The 23,087-nt window shown below is 39.2% G+C and overlaps 1 protein-coding gene across 1 annotated transcript in view; it reads right to left on the reverse strand.

The window, feature by feature from the left end:
• Positions 1 to 2,152: 2,152 nt before the first annotated feature.
• Positions 2,153 to 23,087, reverse strand: part of zmat4a (zinc finger, matrin-type 4a) — a 62,954-nt gene continuing 42,019 nt past the window's right edge. Inside the window, exons 6-7 of the mRNA XM_026939656.3 lie at positions 14,438 to 14,534; positions 2,153 to 4,229 (exon numbers count right to left, since the gene is read on the reverse strand). Of these exons, the coding sequence (XP_026795457.1) occupies positions 4,202 to 4,229; positions 14,438 to 14,534 (125 nt within the window). The 3' untranslated portion in view covers positions 2,153 to 4,201. The remainder of the gene's footprint in view (positions 4,230 to 14,437; positions 14,535 to 23,087) is intronic.

The raw sequence follows: 23,087 nt of genomic DNA on the forward strand, positions 1-23,087 counted from the left end.
AGTGGACAGCTTTAAGTATCCCTGGGGGCACTATGAATATTTGCTTATTCCATATGGGCTGTCAAATGCTCTAGCAGTACTAAACATCATTCCTCAATGACAGACGGTAATGTGGAACAGTGACAGTTCAAATTATTCTGCCACCCTGGATGATCATATTCAACATGTGCATAAGGTTCTAAGATTATGATTACTCTTCATAAAAGCCAAGAAAGGCCTTTTCCATCACTTTCTTAAGCTCAGAGGGGGTAAAATTTGAAGGTAAGATTCAGCAGTACTCAACAGCCAGAACCCAAAATGGTATATGAATTACAATTTCTCAGATTCTACCAGTTTTGATTATAGATTCACTTGTAACTTAATTGTTGACTTATGCTGTCCTATGTTCTTACCCAAAAGGGGCCCACTTTAGCCACTGTCTTAAATAACATCTTATATTTGCTTAGACAACCAGATCCAAGTGTCACTTTCACAGTAGAAGCAGATACCACAGATTCATTCATCTTCAGTAACCACTCTATCCTGGTCAGGGTCATGGTGAACTCAGAGTCTATACTGGGTACACATGATGGCATGCAAGTCCATCACAGGGCATCACACACATACACACACACACACATCCATTCACACCTAGGGGCAATTAATTACTTTAGCCAGTCCAACTGTCATGTTTTTGGATTGTTGGAGGAAACCAGAAAACCTGGAGGAAACTCAGACAGTGACCCTCAGGTTCAAACCAGGGATCCTGGAGCCATTACTTGGAAACTCCACCTACAGCATCAGAAGTGGCAGTAGGGGCCACTCCATCTAAATGCCAAAGTGATCCTACCTATTTATACCATAGTTCCTATTTCTCAAGAAAATTCAATCTGATTGGTTGTCAGGTAGTTTAATATTTTTTAGGGGTCAAGACCTGAATCTATCAGATTTTGGGTGCACAGCAACAATTCAAGCATTAGCAAAATGAATAGCTTCCTATGGGAAGATGGAACGGAACAAGAGGACAGCAGGGTCAGATGTTTGTTGTCAGTAACTGCATGAGTAAATGGTTTAAATGAACAGTTTGATCTCTTTTGCCAATTTTGATGGCCCCAGCATAAGAAAATCAATATGGGTCTACACTCATACAAAATTCTTTGGTTGTTCTTAAAAATTATTAAAGGTGCTATGTAGAACACGAGAATGGAGGGGATTTCAAAGAGGAACCCTTTTAAGGGGCTAGCAAGCCTTAATTACCCAATAAACCCTTTACAATAATAAAATATGAAAAATAAAGAACTAAACAGGAGATTGGAAAGTATGGCACTGAAACATGTCACTGAAATATAAATAGAAAACCAGGCCACAAATTGAGGAATGAAGAAGGGATAAAAGGGATATATCAATGAATAATTCATGGAGTGAAATTAGAAAACCTGCAGCTGAACAAGTTGACGTGAAGGAGAACACAAAGTCTGCTGATAACTTTTAGAGTAAGAGAAATATTATACCATCTGCCACCAGTTGCCTGTTTGTTAGTAGGTTAAATCATTTGCAGAGCTGGCAACATTGCTAACAACAAAATCCTAGCAGGATGGAGGTGGAAAGAAAAAACAGTCCCACCCACTTGGATTCTACTGGCTCACAACACAGAGGCTTGTGAATTCATAGGGCACCTTGATAAAATAAGCGTGAAGTGAAAATAACCACTACCAGAAAGAAATGTGTCTTTCACGGTCTGTGTCCTTTCCCCTTCAGTGACTCGGCTTTTTTGATGCGTGAATTTGATTCGTGTTATTGCGTTATTTATTTGACCTCTGATTTCGCTGAAAAAGCAGGTAGCATTCAGGTGTCTCCTGTATCTCCAGAGAAAGGGATCAAAAACAGTAAACACTACAATTAAACACTAGATACTGGCACATCTGCATACATGAGATCATTTTTTTAATGAACCTGCGTAAATTCTAGTTATTGAATCTGTCATGGAACATTCCTGACTGGCTCCCCTGTCTTCTTGCTTGTTTCCCATTATCTTTTTTTTCTGGTGCTTCCTGCTATTTAAATGTGACAAAGCTACGGTACAACCAACCCACAAGTTACGAGAAAAGAACAGGATATACTTGAGCAAAAAATACCCACAACAAAATGCAAAACATGAATACACTTAGACCACTTAAGAGGGCTGCAAGCGTCTTTTATTCAATATTTACAGCTGATCGCATGATCCATAGCACAAGGAGGGAGTGTGTTCAGGCAGAACTGAAGCTTGCTCTCTATAAGGGAACACGCTACCATTCACACACAGCTTCAGTGCAACAATGAGCAAACCGAATTACTCAAACTTTGAGAACATTTATGCTGACTTGTTCGTGCACAGAATCGGCATCGTTAATATCAAATGTTATTAAAATTTTTTCTAGCATTAAGGAGATGAATCATCTTAAAAGAATAGTTCAGTAAACAATCAAATTTACACAGTTTCCCTTACAGCTTGTAATTAATCAGCCATGTCATGTTTGGTGTTCACTTTTTTGGTTTTCCACTGGAGCTATATGCAAATGTAATGGAAGTCTCACCCAAAATCTTTTTGACACAGTGAGACTTCCTGTATACAAACATCTATAAACATGAGCCAAACTTCATTGTGTAGTGTGAATGTGCAGCCATCTTGGACAACCAGATTCACGTTTCTCCTTAGCACAATTCCATGCTAGACCAAAAGTGTACCATAGTTTCGAATTATACTGGAAAGCTGGATTTCAAAGCTTCACAATGTCATTTGTGAATTTACAGATGTTCTTGGACTAGCTACATTAGCCTCTTAGCTCCAGTGCAAAAATCCTTAGTCTGTACTAATGTGCTAATACTTTATCACATTATATTATTTGGTAGATTCAGACTCTCCATACTACTGCACAAATTAGATTCCATAGCTTTACAATGTCATTTTTTTTCTGAACTTTTCCTTTAAAAACTCAAATCACTCTCAATATTATATAATGCATCCATTGTTTATAGTAAAATAAATGTCAGATTAAAAAAAAGAACAAATATCCAGACACATAACCAACATAAAATGACTTTCAAACATACACAGTAAGTCATTAATGACAATAAAAAATAAATGCTATTTTTCTAATAATAAATAATCTAATTCATTCATTATAAAATGACAATGCAGTTCTTAGAGTAATTCTCCCTAATATTGATACCTATAAGAATTTAGTAGTCACACTTAAAAATGTAGCATATGCCATATACGGTAAAAGAAAACGAACTTTTTTTTTTTTGTAATATTAAAAAGAACACATAGTCACAATACTTTTAAAACTAGACTGAATCTCAAAATTTACACAAGTTTCCTCATTAGCCCAAATACAGTCGATTAACAGGTTTTGGTGTCTGAACTTTGCTTAGGCATGCAGATAAATGAAGCTAAACAGGAGGCTTGAGGTTTTTCGTACTCGTTAGCCTCGCAGCTCCAGGGCGAAACTAAAAAAGCAAACATCTGACACCAAATGTCTTGGTTGATCCACTATATTTTGGGTAAAAGGAGGAACATTGTGCAAACGAGCTGTTGCACTAGTCAATTTAAACCCTTTAAACCTGGTGAGATCTTTGTATTTCAAACCCTGATGATATGGCCATATCTCCTATCAGATTACCCACAATGCCCTTGTTGTAGAATGTGAGATGCACATACATCCAACTTTAAAGTACTATTTGTCATTTTTCTCTTTCAGTGTTGCTATTAAATCAGAATCCATTTAATCAATAATACATTTGGCAGATTTTCCATACATATTGCTTAGCTGGGTTGAAAATCGAAAAAAAAAAATAGAATAAATCACTCATGCACGCAACACCTGGCTGACAGAACGAATGCAAGTTGAAGTCGTTCAACCCACAAACATAAAGACGAGACAGAAGATACGATTCCAACTGAGCTGTAACTAATCCCACAAACATGATGTGAACAATGCAGTCTATGCATCTTCAAAGTCAGGACAATGGAACGTATAGTATGACATCAGAAGTGGGCTTAAATGAAAGTTTAAAAAAAAAATTTGTTTGGTCTTCCTGGTTGAGATAGACAGATGATGACAACAAGATGCAGAAATGGAGAAAGAAACAGACAGAGGGAAGAGGCAGAGATTTCAGGGCGAGCCGATCAAAGCCCGTGTGACATCAATCAATCTGACAGTTAGCTTCCTGTACGGCTTTACTGGACACATAACTGATTCTTTAAGCTGTGAGAGAGAAAGACAGAAAAAGAGAAAGACACAACATTAGCGCACAGAGTAAATATTAGCGTACACTCTAAATACCTCAGACAAGTAATTTATTCTCTGTTCAGTTTGTAATCTACTGTTTCTCCATCAGTACTGAAGATGTGACATGATGTTCAACACACACTCACTGATCTGAGTTTTTTTTTTAAATATATGTTTAAAGCAGCCAATAATCCAATCCAATTGTTGACTCGCGTCAAAAAGATACGTCAATATTTTTAATTAGCGTCTAGCCTGCTGCCTACCCCCTCACTATTCCGCAGCTTATCAAATAGCACTTGATCCAGCACATCCTATTCTTTTATATTTTATTCCCTGATATCATTTTGCCACAAGATACTAAATCAAGGTCATGAAATCAATGTGTGCATGGGATATAATCCATTTGTTCAATTTTGATTTGTCTAATTACTAAAACAATGCCTATAGCTAATAATGTATGATTTTCCATTCCTATAGCTTACTTGTGAGAGGCCACACATCCTTTACTGAGACTGACAGATACAGAAGCCCTGCTTCACTGGCTGGCTTTGCTCTAACATAAAGCCTTATCTATATGGACATACTCTCACGCTTCTGCTCTTTGTCTTGTTGCTGTTAACAACATCCTTCTTATCGAACCTATTATCGCACATGAGGAGCTTAACAACAGGCCCTCGTAGTCCTTGTGCAGTAACTGGAGGTTAATTGAGTGTTATTTATGTGTACTCGGGATAATGGCACCTTGGCTGGAGTGCTGAGTGTTGAAGGAATGTCTGTATGGGGTTTAAGCATATCTTCTTTATGATTTCCAATGACAACTTTAGGTCCATTTGATATATACGGTATATATAAATCCACTGAGAGTATCATTAAGATAGCAAAACTCAGTACCTTTTTTGTTTTTTTGGGTATTTACATTTTTCATGGTATAAAAGTTGTGATGGATAAAGACAAATATGTCAAATATATCAATAGAGGGATGAGAGTAATATGGGGGTGGAATGGTATGAGTATTGGAAACGTGTTGCACAAGGAGAAGTGACCGGTTCAAAGAACCTGAGTGGTGTTGGTATGATCAGTAATAAATCCATCTACCAAGAATCACTGGCTTTCATTTAACCCTTACGCATTTGTAGATGTTATGAATTATTATGGATTTGCAGCAGCAGGACCATGTTAACATTGTGCCTACGGCTTGTGCACTTCAACATGAAAGCATTTGGATTTAGGTCATGGATGTCCAGCTTGTTTAAACAACTATCAAAGCAACAGGGATTACATTTTTCTCATTAAGGTTCTCAACATATATTACTTATCTTGCACTTCCCTTCCTGCTGGCTTTCTTGAAACACAGAAGTGTTTGCATAAGATCATCACTGTTATACCAAAGATACTGGGATTGACCAGTGCAGCCTTCCATAATGTTATATTAGATCCACAGACTGATCAAAATCTTGGTGTTCACTGGGAACAAAATAACAGCCTCAGCGGAACCAGACTGAAAAGGGAACTCGTCCTATTCTAGGTGACACTGGATAGTGGGATGATAAATCATTACAATATACAGATATTGAAGAGGAAAGATAAAGAGTACTGTTTGTCAAGTGTGTTGAAAGGATGTTTTGTACGAGCAGATTGTGAATAAGAGTCCTGGGCACAGGACAGCAGCTGTTCTTAGGTACAAATCAATAGTATCCAGATTATCCAGATACTGAAGCAAGGGTGACTGCTGGGCATAAGCTGTTTTTCATTCATTCATCTTCAGTAATTGCATTATCCTTGTCAGGGTTGCGGTGGATCCGGAGTCTATGGAAGGAACATTGAAGTGAGAATACATGCTGAAGGTGATGCCAGTCCATCACAAGACGAGAGGTGAGAGGAAAACGGAGAACCTGGAGAAAACCCGGACACAGGAAAAACATGCAAAACTCCACACAGACAGTAACCCGAGCTCAGGATCGAACCAGGGACCCTGGACCTCTAAGGCGGCAACACTACCAGCAGCACCGCCATGCTGTTTTTGCAAAGTGTAAATCCATGCGTGAAAATCACATGGTGAGTCAAAACCCTTCGTATCCTAGCCAAAGCATGCAGGCAGGTACATGCAGGGAGTTGCAAGGAATAACAATACCTCAACAAAACCCAAATGTTTTTATAACAAGCCAAATGGGCATGTTTGAGTTGTGGATGTTGCAACTCCTATTACTACTTTTGTTTTTCTCCAAAACACCAAAGACATTGGTTTTGATTCAGACCAACGTCCAAACTATCATCTGCATACGAAAACTGGTCAGGGTAGCATATAGACAAGATACCTGTGGTTTCAAATAAATCAATATTATTTCAATACTGCACTGTATAGAAGCAATTGCATTAATAGGACACTTTGGGGGGTTTAATTAGTCTACACCTCTGTACTAAAACCCAAAGCAGGTGTTCCTATTTTTCAAGATTTGAAACAAAGCATCAGTACTTGTATGGCATTTTAAAGGTCTGTCTGAGGTGGGTGAGACAGGGAGTGGCATTGTTTATCCATTACCTTGGCAACAGAAGACACCTAATGCTTCTCGACAGGACAGTCTGCATCCCAGTCAATTGTTCATCCCGTTCAAAATGCCAAGCTTAAAGGGCAGCATTTGGTTTGTAAAAATGGCCATCTTTCTAAAACACAAAAGGGCGTTCCTCTTTCTTCTGGTTTTCCAAAGCTTCTGCATAATTTGTCATTTAAGGAGGAAACAAGGCCATTGAAACGGTTTCAAATAAAAGTCCACCCATTCTTAAAATAATACCTAGACCTCAAATCTCCAAAACTTCCATTCCCATGTGTTTCGACAACCTCCAAAACAAAGGAAATGTCCTGTAAAGTCCCAATTTTTTCAGTTGCCCTCCCCAATAATTTTGTCTCCAGTCTGGTCTGAGAAACAGCAGCAAATTATTCATCTCATTCCCAGCACGCGGCATGCAAATATTAATACGCTGTACGAGAAGTCAGATCCTCAGTTCACCGTAGTGAAAAGGTACCATGGGCCTTGGCTCAGGGTTCATTAATATGCATGAGCTACAAGCAGTTCTGAGTGTGCCACATGACTTCTGTCTCTTCAAAGATGGAGGAATTTGCAAGCATTATCTATTGCTGACTCTTTCCAATTCGCACCAGAAAGTTGGGGGATAAGCTGCTCTGGGAAGTGCTGTGTTGGCTTACATACAAGCTTAAATGTATGGTATCAATGAGTCGGCATGGTTAACTCTGCTGGTGTGTTCTAGCAATGTGCAGTAGCTGTGGTCAAACAAACTGTGAAGGCTGGAAAATATATATTTCCTACTGGAATCTTCTTATCTGTATCCTAAGGCTGCTTCCACAGTAGGTGTTCTTACAAAGCGCTGGCTGATGCCAAGTCTGTTCTGATATGGGGAAAAAGCATCTCACATAATGTGCACACTGTAACCATAACAACTATCTTACAAATCCTAGCTAACTAGCTAGACTAGCTTGGTCTCTAGATTAGATGTATGGTGATGAGAAGGTTGTTTGTCTTTGCTGTAATTTTGGAGGCAAAAAATCAAGAGAAGGTCCTCCATTTTGCTTTTCTTGCTCATTGATTGGTTGGGACTAAAAAGCACTTGACGTCACTTGGTGCTTTTGTGAAAAGTTTAATTGTAAGTAAAACTGGAATGGCTATTTTAGGAAAATTACAGGAAGTCATTTTCATCGTACTACAGAGTACGATGTGTTTATGCTACAGCTAAGGTCCAACATGGATGCTTCCCATACAATCTCATGCTCTGGCACTTGAGGAAAAAAATACCAGCAGGTCTGAAAGTATATTTCTCAGGGTTTAGCTATGGACTCACCGAGGCGCAACTTTCACTGAACCTTTGAGGAATTGTTCATAGAACCTCTAATTTTTTAAGGATCCACCTGCCATATGGCTTACTTTGGTCTGTGCTAGCTCTCACTACAAAGCGAATATCTAATTACTCGAGGGAAAGCAGGTCGACTTTGTAGGCGAATTAAAAAGGAAAGATGGAACAGATGGTGTGTACTAGCAGGTGAAACGCGGTATTTCAGTTGTTAGGGAGGATGAAGAGACATCTTGGATACTTCAGAGCTCTCTAATGCTTTATACCTTGCTTCTTCTCAGCTTGTCAGCTAAGACATGAGAAAGCTTTTTCTTTCCTGTTTGTCCACTGATGGTTTGTGTTTCGTGCCACAGTAAGGGGAACCTCCCCAGCTGTTTGGTTGTTCTCGATTCACTGGGCATGTAAGCAGGTTTTCGCAGTGACGCCAGGCTTGCCTGCTGAGAATCTCAGGAGAGTTATGAACATTGATTTTCTCTATTTTCTATTTCTTTCTATATAATTATTATCACTGCTCATATATTTGTTGTAGCATTAAAACATTTTAAAATCTCTTATTTGTCTGAGCTACAATTCCCTGCTTTAGCCTTTATTTATTTATTTGTTTGTTTGTTTATTTAATTAATTAATGGTTATGTTATTATTATTAGAATAATTTATTTAGAATTTCTCTTACTTTTTTATAAATTTTCTGCTTTGTCCCTTAAACTGCATTTTTATGTATTGATGTGTTGATTGATGTGTTGCTTTTTAATGTATTTGCTGAATAATTTGACATTTTTTATCATTTATTTTATGGTTACTTTATTGTATTTTTTTTCTATTAAATTTATATTTTCTCTATTTTATGCTTCTTTCCTTATGCTTTTTTAAAATGTATTTGTGTATTGTTGTTTGACAGTTTATAAGCAATTATTTAGTTTTTTTTATTTTAATTTGTATTAACTAACACATATTTGCATAAATTATTATGTTATCATTATGTTTTTATTATTATTACTATTATTATTATTATTAATTGTTAACATTTCTATAACATTTCCCCCCCCCCCTCTATTTTTGGTTCTTCTTTCTGCTTTTCTTTTCTTTTTTCCTCCGTAGTAAATTATATTATTATTATTATAGCCTTACTGTATCTGCTATCAACTTTATACTTCACACTCAACACCTGCTGCACTGATCTCTCCATCAACCGCTTCTCATCACCTCCTGTTTTCTCCTCAGCTTCCTGTCCTCTCCGTGACTTTAGAAGCGGGACACTGAATTTTAACCTGGGAAATGCCGAGTGGTGTTTGGCGATAAACCAGCCATCCTGAGGCACGCTCAAGTCACACTTGCGGGCTTTAGAGAGATCGCAGAGTCTCAAGCTACATCCATCAAAGTCAAACATCAAAAGCTCATATTTTCACCAAAGCTGGAGGGTTAAGCAGGCGGAATAAAGGTGGATTTGTGAGTATGAGTCACATTCTGCAGCATTCTGACACAAGGAAGCCAAGAAATGAAATAAAGCCTTAGAAACGAAGCTCATAGCTGGCGGTTTAGCATTACGCTCACGTTAAAAGGCATTTTTTGGCATAGGTATATCATTCATACATGACGAGTTTAAAAATATCAACATAAATCCACATTACTGCGCTTATCTCAGAAGAAAGAGATCCAGGACGGCTGTTTTTACTGTTTTTTTGCTATGTAACGTACCTTCATTCATTTTTATATATAACAGTATGTTATATATAAGCCCCATCTATTTGAGATGACTGAACAGCCTGAAGTCGAGGCTGTTAGTATGGTGCTAAATTTGTGGCTATAAGCTGTAGCCAGTATTGTTGTATCTTTCAATAGCCTGATCCTTTGTGAAGGATGCCCTTGATAACATTAGAAAGAGAGGAGAACTCACCAGCCACTGTTTATCCGAGAGCTTGAAGTGGAGAGGGTAAGCAGCTTTAAATATTTGGGGGTCCACATCAGCGAGGACCTCACCTGGACACTCAACACCACCCAGCTGGTTAAGAAAGCACAACAGCGGCTCTACTTCCTAAGGAGGCTGAGGAAGTTTGGCATGTCGCCTAAGATCCTCAACAACTTCTACAGCTGCGTTGTTGAGAGCGTCTTGACCAGCTGCATCACTGTGTGGTATGGTAGCACTACAGTGAGGGACCGCAAACGTCTGCAGAGAGTGGTGAGGACTGCTGAGAAGATCATCAGGACTCCACTGCCCTCTCTGCAGACCATTTACCACCGCAGCGTCCACAGGAGAGCTGCCTCCATCCTTAAGGAGCCAAACCACCCACAATACGGACTGCTCACACTCCTGTACCTCCGTCCTGAGGGCAAATGCAGAACCTCCAGACTAAGGAACTCCTTCTTCCCCTCAGCCATTAGACTTCTAAATGGGTAGCCAGTGGACACAGACTAGTCTCACACATCTCATAGATTAGGTGGACTGAACTGCTACAGCTCAGTTTGCACATTTGTAAATGTTACTGCTGCTATTTCTCATCGAGAAGCTTCATTTCGATTTGCACATTGTTAAATGTGACAGCTGCTATTATTATTGTGTAGTTGCACTCAATTTACTACAGGCTACTGTACTATTGTTTTTGTTTTTGTATTTGTATTGTATTGTTTTGTACATAAGTCAATATTTGCACAAGTCAACATTGCACACTCACACATACAGATGTACATAGTCTATATTTCTATATATATAATCTATATTTCTACTTCTGTAACATAGTCTACACTTTATTATGTTTGTTTGTATGTATGTGCATGTCTGTTTTTATTTTTTATTTCTATATAGTTCTGTTATCTCGGCATTCAATGTGAACAGCAAAGGAAGAATTTCATTGTTCAGGGAAACTTGGTTTCCTCACTGTGCACATGACAATAAACGCTTTGAAATCTTGAATAACATTAGCCTTAAAAATTCCCTTACCTAATTAGCATGTTTATTAAAATATATATAAAAATATATTAAAAATATGGTACAAGGTATATGATTAAACATCGATATAAGTCGCAAATCCCTCTAATCCTGAACTTGGCTTTGTTTTGCTTTTGTGCTGATATCGCCAAAATGTGATGCACACTGAAACCATAAAAACTTGAAAAAAACTTAGTCTTAGCTGTTATATCAGCTAACCAACTATCCTATTTCACACTCTAGATTAGAGTTATTATGATTAATAATGCAGATGTAATAAAGATTGGTGTGACTCGTGATGAGGAGGCTGTTTTTTCTTCACTGTAGCTTGGACAAGCTGTTATTTTTAGCTACATTACAATGTTAAATATTTTACCATTCGACATATCATAAATCTCCTCATGTTCGCTCACTTGCTTTGTCCTCCATGTTTGCTTTTCTCTTTTGCCCCAAAATTTTGACCTTATTGGTCAGGATGTATAAATGTGTTTGGCATCACTCTGCGCTTTTCTGAAAAGTTGAACTTTTTTCAACTTTGGAAGCTCTGCTGTGACCAAAAAAAGGCAGCAGTACTTTATTTATTTATTTTTTTTAAGAAGCTGTGCACCTTGTGACCTCTTCCCATAGGACTATGTGTAAAATATGTGCTGGCAGTCGAGGAAAAAAAGGGCTTGTGTGAAAGTAACAATCAATACTTCTTGTTTTGTGTCTTCTCTCTGTGGACATGTGTTTATTTTTCACATGGATAAACTGCAGGTCTCCATGGCACATTCAAAACCAAGAATAGTCTATAATGAGAGAAAACTGAATTTTCCACAAAGTTAAGAAATCTGGAACGGTTATTTTAGGCGAGAAGTCTGCAATGTCATCACAGATCATGAGGTATTTACGCTACTGATAAGGTCCAACACGGAAAAAGTTCTTGGATTAACTTTATCCGATTGATCATTTGGTTATCCAGCTCAGACAGGCTTAGATCAAGTCCCTGTTCAACAGCCATGATTTGTTTAAATTGAACTTTTTTCATATTCAACAAAAACGTCACTTTTATGACAATCACACTGGTCGCTAGCTGATTGGAAATTACAACAATTTGAAGTTTGATATTAAAAAAATGATTTGAATGGAAACTTGGTAACATTAATCAAGCAAAATGGCCATATTTAAAAACTTACCTCGCAGTTTATTTTTATTTTATTTTACTTAATTTCAATGCATTTGACCAAACAACAATATTCAGTACTATAAGCTCCACCTGGATAATCAGGACCATCAAAAAAAGTCTAAAAAATCCACCCAGGTTCATGCTTCTGAAGAGGAAGAAAACCTAACTGAGTTGCTGAGGAATTACAAGCATTAATTGATTGCCAATCCCGAAGCGTTGTATTGAAGCTGCCCTGAGTTCTGTCTTAACTTGTTCAGCAGCATCTGAGACACATTAAAGACAATCTTCCGCCTCAATTGTGTGATTAGATGTTATGGATCTTCTGGTTGGAGTTCTCCTCGGTTGAGTTCGCTTGCTGCTGCTGGGGTTGCCCCATATGGATGGTCTGAAGGACCATTTGGTTTGCTGGGGATGGTCCCACCTGGGGGCTGTAGAGATGGCTTGAGGATCACATTTGGGGAGCTGTACTGTAATGGCCTGGGACTGTGATTGCTGTAGTGGCTTTAGGGCTGCGGTTGCCACGAACACCTTCGTGCTCAGGACTCCATCAGTGGACAGTGGATAGATTTTAACCAACCAGACTTCTTGCAAAAACTGTGATGAATTTATTGGTTGCACAATTGCACTATTTGTCCATATAGTACACAATAATTGAAGGGATTTATTTATAATTGCACTATCCGTTGCGCCCAGATGAGGATGGGTTCCCTTTTGAGCCAAGGTTTCTTCAAGGTTTCTTCCTCATACCATCTCAGGGAGTTTTGCCTTGCCACCGTCACCTCTGGCTTGCTCATTAGGAATAAATTCACATATTTACAATATATTTTTTGTGAATCTATTTATTTCTGTAAAGCTGCTTTGTGACAATGTCCATTGTTAAAAGCGCTATACAGATAAAATTGAATTGGATTGAATTGAATGGAACGAGTGTTATATGACTTGTCTTCACAACTGGCATTACTGCAACTAATAATCCACTTGTCTATATTTCTTTGGAAGTTAGCTAGCATGAGGTTATTAGTGACCTTCTTGTTTTAGTTTTTGAGGCCCGATGACACAACGTCCCCTCATAGATGGATATGGCTAGAGCTGAGTGTTGGGAGGTTGTAGATGGAAGACTTTTATTAGACGGAAGACTATATTAGAAGATTGCAGTGATGAGGCAGTGGAAGTAGGTGTGGATCATGTGTGCTTCCTGCAGTGGAGAAGAAGGTAACGTTCCCAAATTCTGTAAAAAAGGAGTTCCCTAGAAGGCTATGGACCATATTGTGAAGATGTAGATGAACAGTAGAGGAGTGAAGGACCATGTTAGAAGATATTAGTAATAAGATGATGCAAGTGAGTGTAGGTCATGTTTCAGCATCGTGGATCCAAAATACTGTCACGTCAATACCGGAAATGGTGTCCAACTACACTACCCAGAGGCCTACAGACTACAACACCCAGCACCACCAGAGACTGTCATGTTCAAGTTCAAGGAAGTTATCTTACTGATCACACACACCTGTTCACAATTACAAACCACAACATAAAAGGACTCCCCACACACACACACACCTTGAGAAGTATACGTTCTGTGATTCTCTCCAGTTGTTACCAAGGCTTTATATTGATACAGATGTTGTTTGGTGTTCTCGTTTTGCCTTAGGCTTGCCTAGTTTACGCAGTTTGCTCATCACCTGACCTCTGCCTGTTTGTTTCCCACACTCTCGCTTAACATTTTGGAATTGTTTGCCAGTGTCTACCATAAAGCTGCTGTTTACTTGCACTTGTGTCTGCAAGTCTTATGAAAATGCAGGACTAGTCAGCTTGCTGGAAGAGCAAAAATCAGCAATTTTCACAGTGACGTCATTTCTCTCTCCAATAATAAGGGACAGAATTAGATTTTGCTCCCTTCACTAGTCTCGAATCTGACTTGTTGCTGATTTATGCATGGAAGAAAGTTTTCCTATATTAAGCTGCATTATAGGGCTGTTCAGGCATGAGAGAATTTAATCTGCACCACCTGTGAGCCAAAATCTATCACGGACAGTGTGACGGATATAAGAACTGACATTTTGCACACACACGTACACTCACAAAAGCACAGACAGGAGCTTATTAGACAGCTCACACACACACACACACACGCACACACAACATATCTCCTTGTCATTCTGGAACCGAAATACAGCAGTGTTTTAACCTTATTGAGTGTGTTGTGTAGTGTAGTGTAGTGTGTGAGTGTATCCTCACTTGTTTTGGTGTTTGGAGCCCTGCAGGTGTGCGTGGTATTGTGCCACCGAGTTGAGCGTCACGCTGCACACGTCGCAAGTGTAGCTGCGCTTCAGACCTGCAACGACAAACCAGAAACACACACGCGTTTAGCAAAGAGGACGCAGCATGACACAACACACAGCGCAACACATAATAGGCAAGCGAGTCCTGTAGCTCAGATCCAATTCTGGGGAATCACAGAAATGAGCTCTTGAGAGAAGAACATAATTAAAATGTATGATGTTGGGAGATCGTTATTAATGTGACACCAGAGGTCATTAAGAGACACGGAATTAAGTCACGGAATATTAAATCCAGAGCCATTTCCATAATGCGCTATTTCATAAGTGTGATTAAACGGAGAGGAAAAATGATCTATCACCAGTGTGCATGAGAGAGACGGTGGAACACACACAATATAAACAAGCCTCTGCAGAGACCTCCTCTGTAGAGATACATTCTTATCAGGAGGAACACACACACTCTTCCTCCCATCACAGACATACACACCACACGCTGCATCCGCAAAACCACCAGCATTGTGGATGACCACACACACACCCCTCACACAAACTCTTCACCCTCCTGCCTTCTGGCAAAATGTACTGAAGCATTCGGGCCCTCATGACCAGACTGTGTAACAGTTTCTTCCCCAAGCCATCAGACTCCTCAATACTCAGAGACTGGACTGACACCAACCTACACACATACACGCAAACACACTCGTACTCAACTGAACACAATTCCACTCCCTTTGTAATTTTTTTTGTACATTTCTTTCTTAAATTGCTGCTAAAACGCCCTACACAAAATACTGTATTGACCACATTTATCACATTTATTGTATTGACGACTGTATTTATCAGAGTAAATACATAGTGTCATAGTACGTTATGGTTACATTTACAGCGTTTTATTATTATATTGTTATATCTTCTTGCACAACCTGTTACAATATGGCACTTTATCCACTTTAGCCACTGTCTGTGCTAGTTAGCTCTGTGTTGTTTTATGTAGCACCATGGTCCTGGAGGAACATTGTTTCATTTCACTGTGCCAGCTGTATATGGTTGAAATGACAAAAAAGGCCAGTTGACTTGACTTGACACACACACACACATATATACACAGAGTACCACAGAAGTCTGTTACTATTTACCGAGGTACATCCACTGACTTGTGAACTGCATAACTCTAACCTTATTTATTTATTAATTTTTTATGCACCATGTCCACAGAAGGCCAACAGTAATATATATATATATATATATATACACCTCTCTATCATCATGTGGGGATTTTGGTCCCAACACCCACACACACATATTCAGCACTGTGAACGGAAATAGGTTCTTTTTTTTCCCCAGACTCGGGTGAGAACAGAGCTTTGTCTTCGGTGTATCTCGGAGATGGGCTTCAGAATTGTTCTCTTTATTTCATCTCTTTTTTTTTTTTTTTTTTAATATGTGATGTTTTGAATGTTAAATCCTATTCAGATGGGGATTAGCTTTCAGATTATTTGTCTGTTAAGTAATGTTGTGGGAGGACGCCGGAAGTAATTACAATCATTTTGCACAAGCGATATAGAATCTCTGTATAAATCACAGAGATGGGCGTGTCTTGGGTGTGGTGATTAAACTCAAAATTCCACATGTACTCTATACACCAGATTTTAATTTAAAATGATTGTTTTAACCTTTATTATAAGTGCTTGTTGTAGGGGGTGTGGCTGTACAAGTTGCGCTTGATCAATAGTAGGTCACATGACCATAACCTCTGGAGGCACTGATTCTCTGACGTGTCCTTTTAAACACTGTCCATATGTTATTGTTCTGCATTAAACTCAGCCAATACTTGGTTGCATTTGGGATTCAGTGGGACATTAGAAAAAATACAAGTGCTTCCTTGAGTGTCTTTATACTGATTAAAAACACAAAACCTCCTTTTCCCACTGGACGTCATGGAAGGTTTATCAAGATGTTAATTCAAGCAGGACATACTGTATATTATGTAAAGGGTTAAGCAGAAAAGGACATCAAATGGCACGTTTTTCCCAAAAAATATTAGCTGCATCTTGCTTTCAAATTCCTTTCAGCTTAAAATTCCCAACTGTGTTTTCATATAACCCCATTGCCAATCAGTTCAGACTGCAATATGCATAAATGATTAAAAAAAGTATGAATGAGAATGAACCACTCACATCTGTTCAGTAACAGGCAGATGGTGTAAAAATAATAATCATGGCACGCTGATCTGTTATTGCCGATTCTAGCAGATGGGAAGGACACAGTATAATTAGTTTCTTACCTTATTGAGCGTAAATACTGGAAGAGTTAAGCACTGAGGATTCCTAGGACTCGACTCTAGATTAGCGGCATTAGGCCCACAGACCTCGGCCTCCAGACAATCATATCTGCAGCACTCTGAGATTTCTTCCTCAAAGTACTGAACCAAACAGATGTAATAAATAATAAGAATAAGAAGAAGACAAAGTATTAAACCTGCAAGGAGCATTTTCGGGGGCCAAGCACCCAGACTTGGTGAGCTGCACATTCATAGATGTGTTACAATTGTTGCCTAAGCAATCAAAGGAAAGCAAAGCCATAACTTTAGGCAAAGGGATTCAAGAGTGATTTGTGTTTCACTCATGATGTGTATGTTTTGACCACGGACAATCTCAGCAGTCTGGGCCTTCTTCCCCAATTTGTGCAAGTTTAGAAGGGTCATCAATATGCATGTTATTGTAACTTTGACCAGTAGGTTGTTGCATAGCCTCAGGTCATGGTCCTGAAGATGCCTACCAAGTTTTGTGTCAGTGGACAAAGTCATTGCTGAGATATAGCCTAACTTCCTGTTTGGCAGCTTCGCTGGCAGATTCGTTGGCCCATTACGGGCAAACCATTTCGAGTAATCCAAATTCTTTTGAAAATTTTTTGAGGCTTACTCTGAAGATGACGTGTACCAAATTTGGTGATTATTGGACAAAATTTGTAGGAGGCGCACCTTCAGTGCTTGGCCCCCTAATAATAAGAAGAAGAATAAGAAGAAGAAGAAGAAGAAGCCATATTAATCCTTAAGTAACTATTGGTGGTTTCACTGTGGTCACCAAATGTAAACAATATTAATAATCCAATGAAAAATGATGAATGGCATTAAAGGCTGGCTAAAGGCAAGCTAGAAAAGGTCAGATCAAGAAGATTCCTCTCAGCCTGGCTGACATTTTAAAGGAGAACAGATCAGTACTTTTTTTAGTTCAAGGATAGAAAAATCAAAGTGTATAATGTCACCCGGAGAAACAGTGATTAAAAAAATGGTAAACAAACAGTGTCAAATTACAGGGGGGGGGGGAAATGCCTCGTCACTGACACTGACTGACAGGCAGAGAGATTGGACTAAATGAAAATACTGGAGTGGGAAAAAAAGGACACAGTTGCTACGGCAATCACAGCACTCCTTGATAGAAAATGAGAACAAACTGATTCATAAGAAGTAGAAAGAAAAAAAAACGCTGGCAGCTCGAGAGCTGTGAATTTCTTCTTTAGTAAGTACAGTGTAGAGATGTAGGGATTTCTGTTTCCATAATTTCAATGTGTCAGGTGTCAAGGAATTTCTGCTCCAATATTTCCCATTTGCCAGGTACCAAGGAATTTCCAGTGTGATTTTCTCACAACTGATGTATGGCATGTGAAGGTTTCTGCTCCCATAATTCCAGTGTGCTGATTATAGCAAAGTGGAGGCTTGGGAGAGTTACTGATCTTATTATTCCAGTTTGGCATCTATAGAAGAATTTCCTGCTCCACAAGTCTATTGTTGCACTTACTGAATAGCTTCTACCCTTGTAATTTCCTTGTGGAAGCTACACATACAGTTCCCAAAATTGTAGTATGGCACACAAGTGAAAGTTTCTTCTCCCATAATTCTACTGAGATTATCTTTTTGATAATTTCTGATTCCTTTGTGGTTGCTATAGAAGAGTTTCTTCTCCACTGATTCCAGTGTAGAAGTTATGGAAAAGTTTCTGCTCCCATGATTCCAATATGGTAGCTATGGAAAGGTTTCTACTCCCCTGATTCCAGTGTGGGAGCTATGGAAAAGTTTCTGCTCCCATGACTCCAGTGTGGAAGCTATGGAAAAGTTTCTACTCCCCTGATTCCAGTGTGGGAGCTATGGAAAAGTTTCTACTCCCCTGATTCCAGTGTGGGAGCTATGGAAAAGTTTCTGCTCCCATGATTCCAGTGTGGGAGCTATGGAAAAGTTTCTGCTCCCATGATTCCAGTGTGGGAGCTATGGAAAACTTTCTGCTCCCCTGATTCCAGTATGGGAGCTATGGAAAACTTTCTGCTCCCCTGATTCCAGTATGGGAGCTATGGAAAACTTTCTGCTCCCCTGACTCCAGTGTGGGAGCTATGGAAAACTTTCTGCTCCCCTGATTCCAGTATGGGAGCTATGGAAAACTTTCTGCTCCCCTGACTCCAGTGTGGGAGCTATGGAAAACTTTCTGCTCCCCTGATTCCAGTGTGGGAGCTATGGAAAACTTTCTGCTCCCCTGATTCCAGTATGGGAGCTATGGAAAACTTTCTGCTCCCATGATTCCAGTGTGGGAGCTATGGAAAAGTTTCTGCTCCCATGATTCCAGTGTGGGAGCTATGGAAAACTTTCTGCTCCCCTGATTCCAGTATGGGAGCTATGGAAAACTTTCTGCTCCCCTGATTCCAGTATGGGAGCTATGGAAAACTTTCTGCTCCCCTGACTCCAGTGTGGGAGCTATGGAAAACTTTCTGCTCCCCTGACTCCAGTGTGGGAGCTATGGAAAACTTTCTGCTCCCCTGATTCCAGTGTGGGAGCTATGGAAAACTTTCTGCTCCCCTGATTCCAGTATGGGAGCTATGGAAAAGTTTCTGCTCCCATGATTCCAGTGTGGGAGCTATGGAAAAGTTTCTGCTCCCATGATTCCAGTGTGGGAGCTATGGAAAACTTTCTGCTCCCCTGATTCCAGTGTGGGAGCTATGGAAAACTTTCTGCTCCCCTGATTCCAGTATGGGAGCTATGGAAAACTTTCTGCTCCCATGATTTCAGTGTGGGAGCCAATTCTACTCTACTCGATTTCGTCAGCAGTATAACAGTATCTTTTCCCACGATTCCAGTGGGATAGCTTTGGAAGAGTTTCTGCTTCCCAGATTCCAGTGTAGGAATTTTGGAAGAGTTTCTGCTTCCCTGATTGCAATGTGGGAACTATGTGGAAATGTTCTGCTTCCATACTTTAGTACGACACCCAAGTAAGATTGTCTGAGACCATAATTCTACTGTAGCAGCTATGGGAAAATTTCTGCTCGCATTATTCGAAGAGAGTTCCTCTTGTGAATCTAGTGCAGTGATTTTGAAAACAAATTATACTTCCACTATTTCAGGGTGCTTTTCATTTCTACTGTAACAATTTCACTGTGGTAGCCATGGAAGAATTTCTGCTCCCATAATTTTCTGGTGGCAGCTACAGAAGAGTTTCTACTCTCCCAATGCCAGTGTAAAGGCTAGTTCCATTATTCCAGTGTGGTGACTATGAAATTGCTTCTGCTCTGCTAGTCTTAGTGTAACTGTGAGAGGAGAGTTTGTGCTCTGCTCATCACAGTGTGGGAGCTATGAGATAATTTCCCATAATTTCAGTATGGCACCCCAATAAGAGTCTGCACCCATAATTTCATGGTTGTTTTCAACCTTGGAGTCGAAAAAGCATCTGCTCCAATAATTCCATTAAAACTTTTGATCAAGCTTAATCTAAGTACCATACCAAATGAAAAGGACTGTCCTTTTGAAAGCCAGGGAGCAAAACTAACTGCAGTGCAAACCTTTGAGGAACTGGAAAGAGAGAGATAGGTGGGAATCAAAGCTGAGCAACACCCACAGAGAAACACACACACATAAACACAAACAAACAACCAAAAAAAAAAACCAACTCAAGGGTGAGCCACTCCATTGAAAAACTATGAATATTTCATCATCTTCAAAGTCTTCTTCCATCTTTCCTTTGCTCAGAAGTACCTCCTTCAAAACACTGAAAGGACACTGCAGGGCTGAGGATGGGCAGGAGAGAAAAAAATACAGACGCTGAGAAGGATGGCGAGAGAGACAATGAGCGAGAACAAGCTGATCTTGCAGCTGACTGTACGCTCATTGTGTGAAAGATGAGACTGCCTCCAGCAATCCGACAAATTACACAACCCCGTCGCAGCCTTCTACTGGAGCTGCTCAGCCGTCACACCATTGTTTCTCTCTCCTTTTAAAGGTTATAATGATTTGCAACATCATTACTAATTGATAATTGCGATGGCGAGGCTCCCTCATTAGGGCCATGCTGACATTTACAGCCCGAGGAAACGGCCGCATGACTTTAACAAACAGCAAGCCGAGGCAAACACAGACTTTCTTATTTGGAAGGAAAGAGAGGGAGAGTCTGCATTTACCACAAGACATTTGATTTGTTTGCAATGAATAAATTCTCAAATCTCCAATATGCATTATTCAGGGATGGATGTTAGTCCAACATTCTTCACATTAGCTCATAAAACATTCATTGACATACAGGGCTATAAAACAGAATCAAAATTTTTTTTATAATAAAGTGTGCGTGGAGACTTCTCTAGTGTGTACATTTTCACTAAAACAGACAAACAGAAGTTTTTTCCCCACAAGCGCCTGGTGGTTACTGTAAAACCCCTTGTATATACCAAAGAAAAGATCTGAAAATACCAAGTGTCCTCAAAGCTAGTTATGGCCTATTCAGTAACATCATATTTGAGTAATATTTTTTCAAAAAAAAAAAAAAAAAGTGTAGGAAAAGGTTGACCAGAGCATCACACAAGGTTATTGTAGGTCTTCCCACCTAACCACTGTCTCTTCCTGCAATGTCTACCAAGATTGGGAACATTTGTAGAGGGACCTCTGACCATTCGTTTATGCAGAACATTTCAAGCTCCATGATATTCCTCAGTTTTTGTGCATCTGGAGGCCACGTGGTTTCACTAGGGTTCAAATCCAGAGACTATGCCTGCTTATTGCCAAACATAGATTTTGAGTTCCAGCAACCAGTTCTGTGATGATTTTGGTGTATGTTTGGAGTCATTATTTTGTTTGAACCTCCTGGAAGAGGCAACCAGGTCTTGGGCTGAAACAGGTACTTATCGGAATTCACAATGCTATTAAACTTCCCAAGAGCCCGTGGCCCAGCAGTCGCAAACCCACACCAAATCCTTAATAATTCACGTCTATACAACTATCTGCCTCATTTGTGTTGAAATCTATTTTTTTTTTCCCCAATGATGGATGAGTTTCAGAGAAACAGAAAATAGCCACAAATTATAGCCACTTAACCACAATAGTCACAACAACAGGTGACAGTTTTTTGCATTTATTTTTACTACATTTATTTTAGATATACAACGTATATTTTTGCACATTTTTGAAACAAAATATCTACATTTAAAAATGATTAGCTATTACATTAACTTTGGAAGAATTAAATAATTCTATAATTTCAGTGGAACTTTTGAATCACCATGTGTTAATCTTTTTTCTCAGTAGCTTCCATTAATTTTCTTGGAGAGTGCCAATAAATCTGGAGTGGACTGTATGATCAAAATATACAATTAAATATCAAACGTGAAATTTTACAATTAGAAGTTGATATATTACTGAGTACTTTAAGAATTGATTGCAGACCATTTATATGCTCTGTTGAAGCAGAACCTCTCATTATCAGATGAGTGGGTTTGGAAATTATGATTGATACAGTATTAGTTGAGTAAATGCACAAGCTTTTAGAAACTGGCTTGATCCCCCATTTCGTCAAAATGAGCTGACACTGGCAAGGGGCATTTTGGGATGTAATGATGGCGCCACTCAACTTTACAGGACTCCTTGTGAAAATCTTTGTGCATTGGTAGAAAGGTAGGTCAATACGACTACAGTTTTTGGACCCATTCCCAGACAGAGATAAGGTCTGGTCAGGGTAGAGAAAAGAATTTTAAGTGATGAATCATCATTAGAAATGTAGTTTAGTTTATACCCAGAAAATTGTCATAAAAGGCCACTGATCCAAGGACATTTCCTCCCCATCAGAGGAACCTCATCAGCAAGTCCACTTGCCTTGGCCTTCGACTATAAACTTCAAATGTTTCTATGGATATAGCCTTTTGTACCTCTTTTGAATATGTTACCTTGTCTTAACTGGGCTCAAGGACATCTCAAGGTCGTATCCAACTGTCCCAGCCATTTCTCAACACCACAATTCAAGTGATCTTATTGTAACTAGATTAGCCATTTTACACCCAATCACATCACTTCAGGTCTTTTTCATTTCCAGCCAAATGTTTAAACATGTTTAAACACAAGAACCTATGGAGCACTGTTACCAGTTAAGGTTTTGGGGACTTAGATGTTGTACATTTTCTTTCAATTTACACGGAATCCAGTGAATGTTCTGTTGGTCCTACACACTTGTCATGAGATCAGGATCCATGCCAGCATCCCAAAAACACCAGCTTCTTAAATGCTCCTTCAATTATGAATTATTTTAAGAAGAGGAAGAAACCTTTATGTCACATATACAATATAGTACAGTGAAATTTATCATGGT

Source organism: Pangasianodon hypophthalmus, chromosome 24, assembly GCF_027358585.1.
Source record: "Pangasianodon hypophthalmus isolate fPanHyp1 chromosome 24, fPanHyp1.pri, whole genome shotgun sequence".
In the NCBI taxonomy this organism is placed as follows: domain Eukaryota; kingdom Metazoa; phylum Chordata; class Actinopteri; order Siluriformes; family Pangasiidae; genus Pangasianodon; species Pangasianodon hypophthalmus.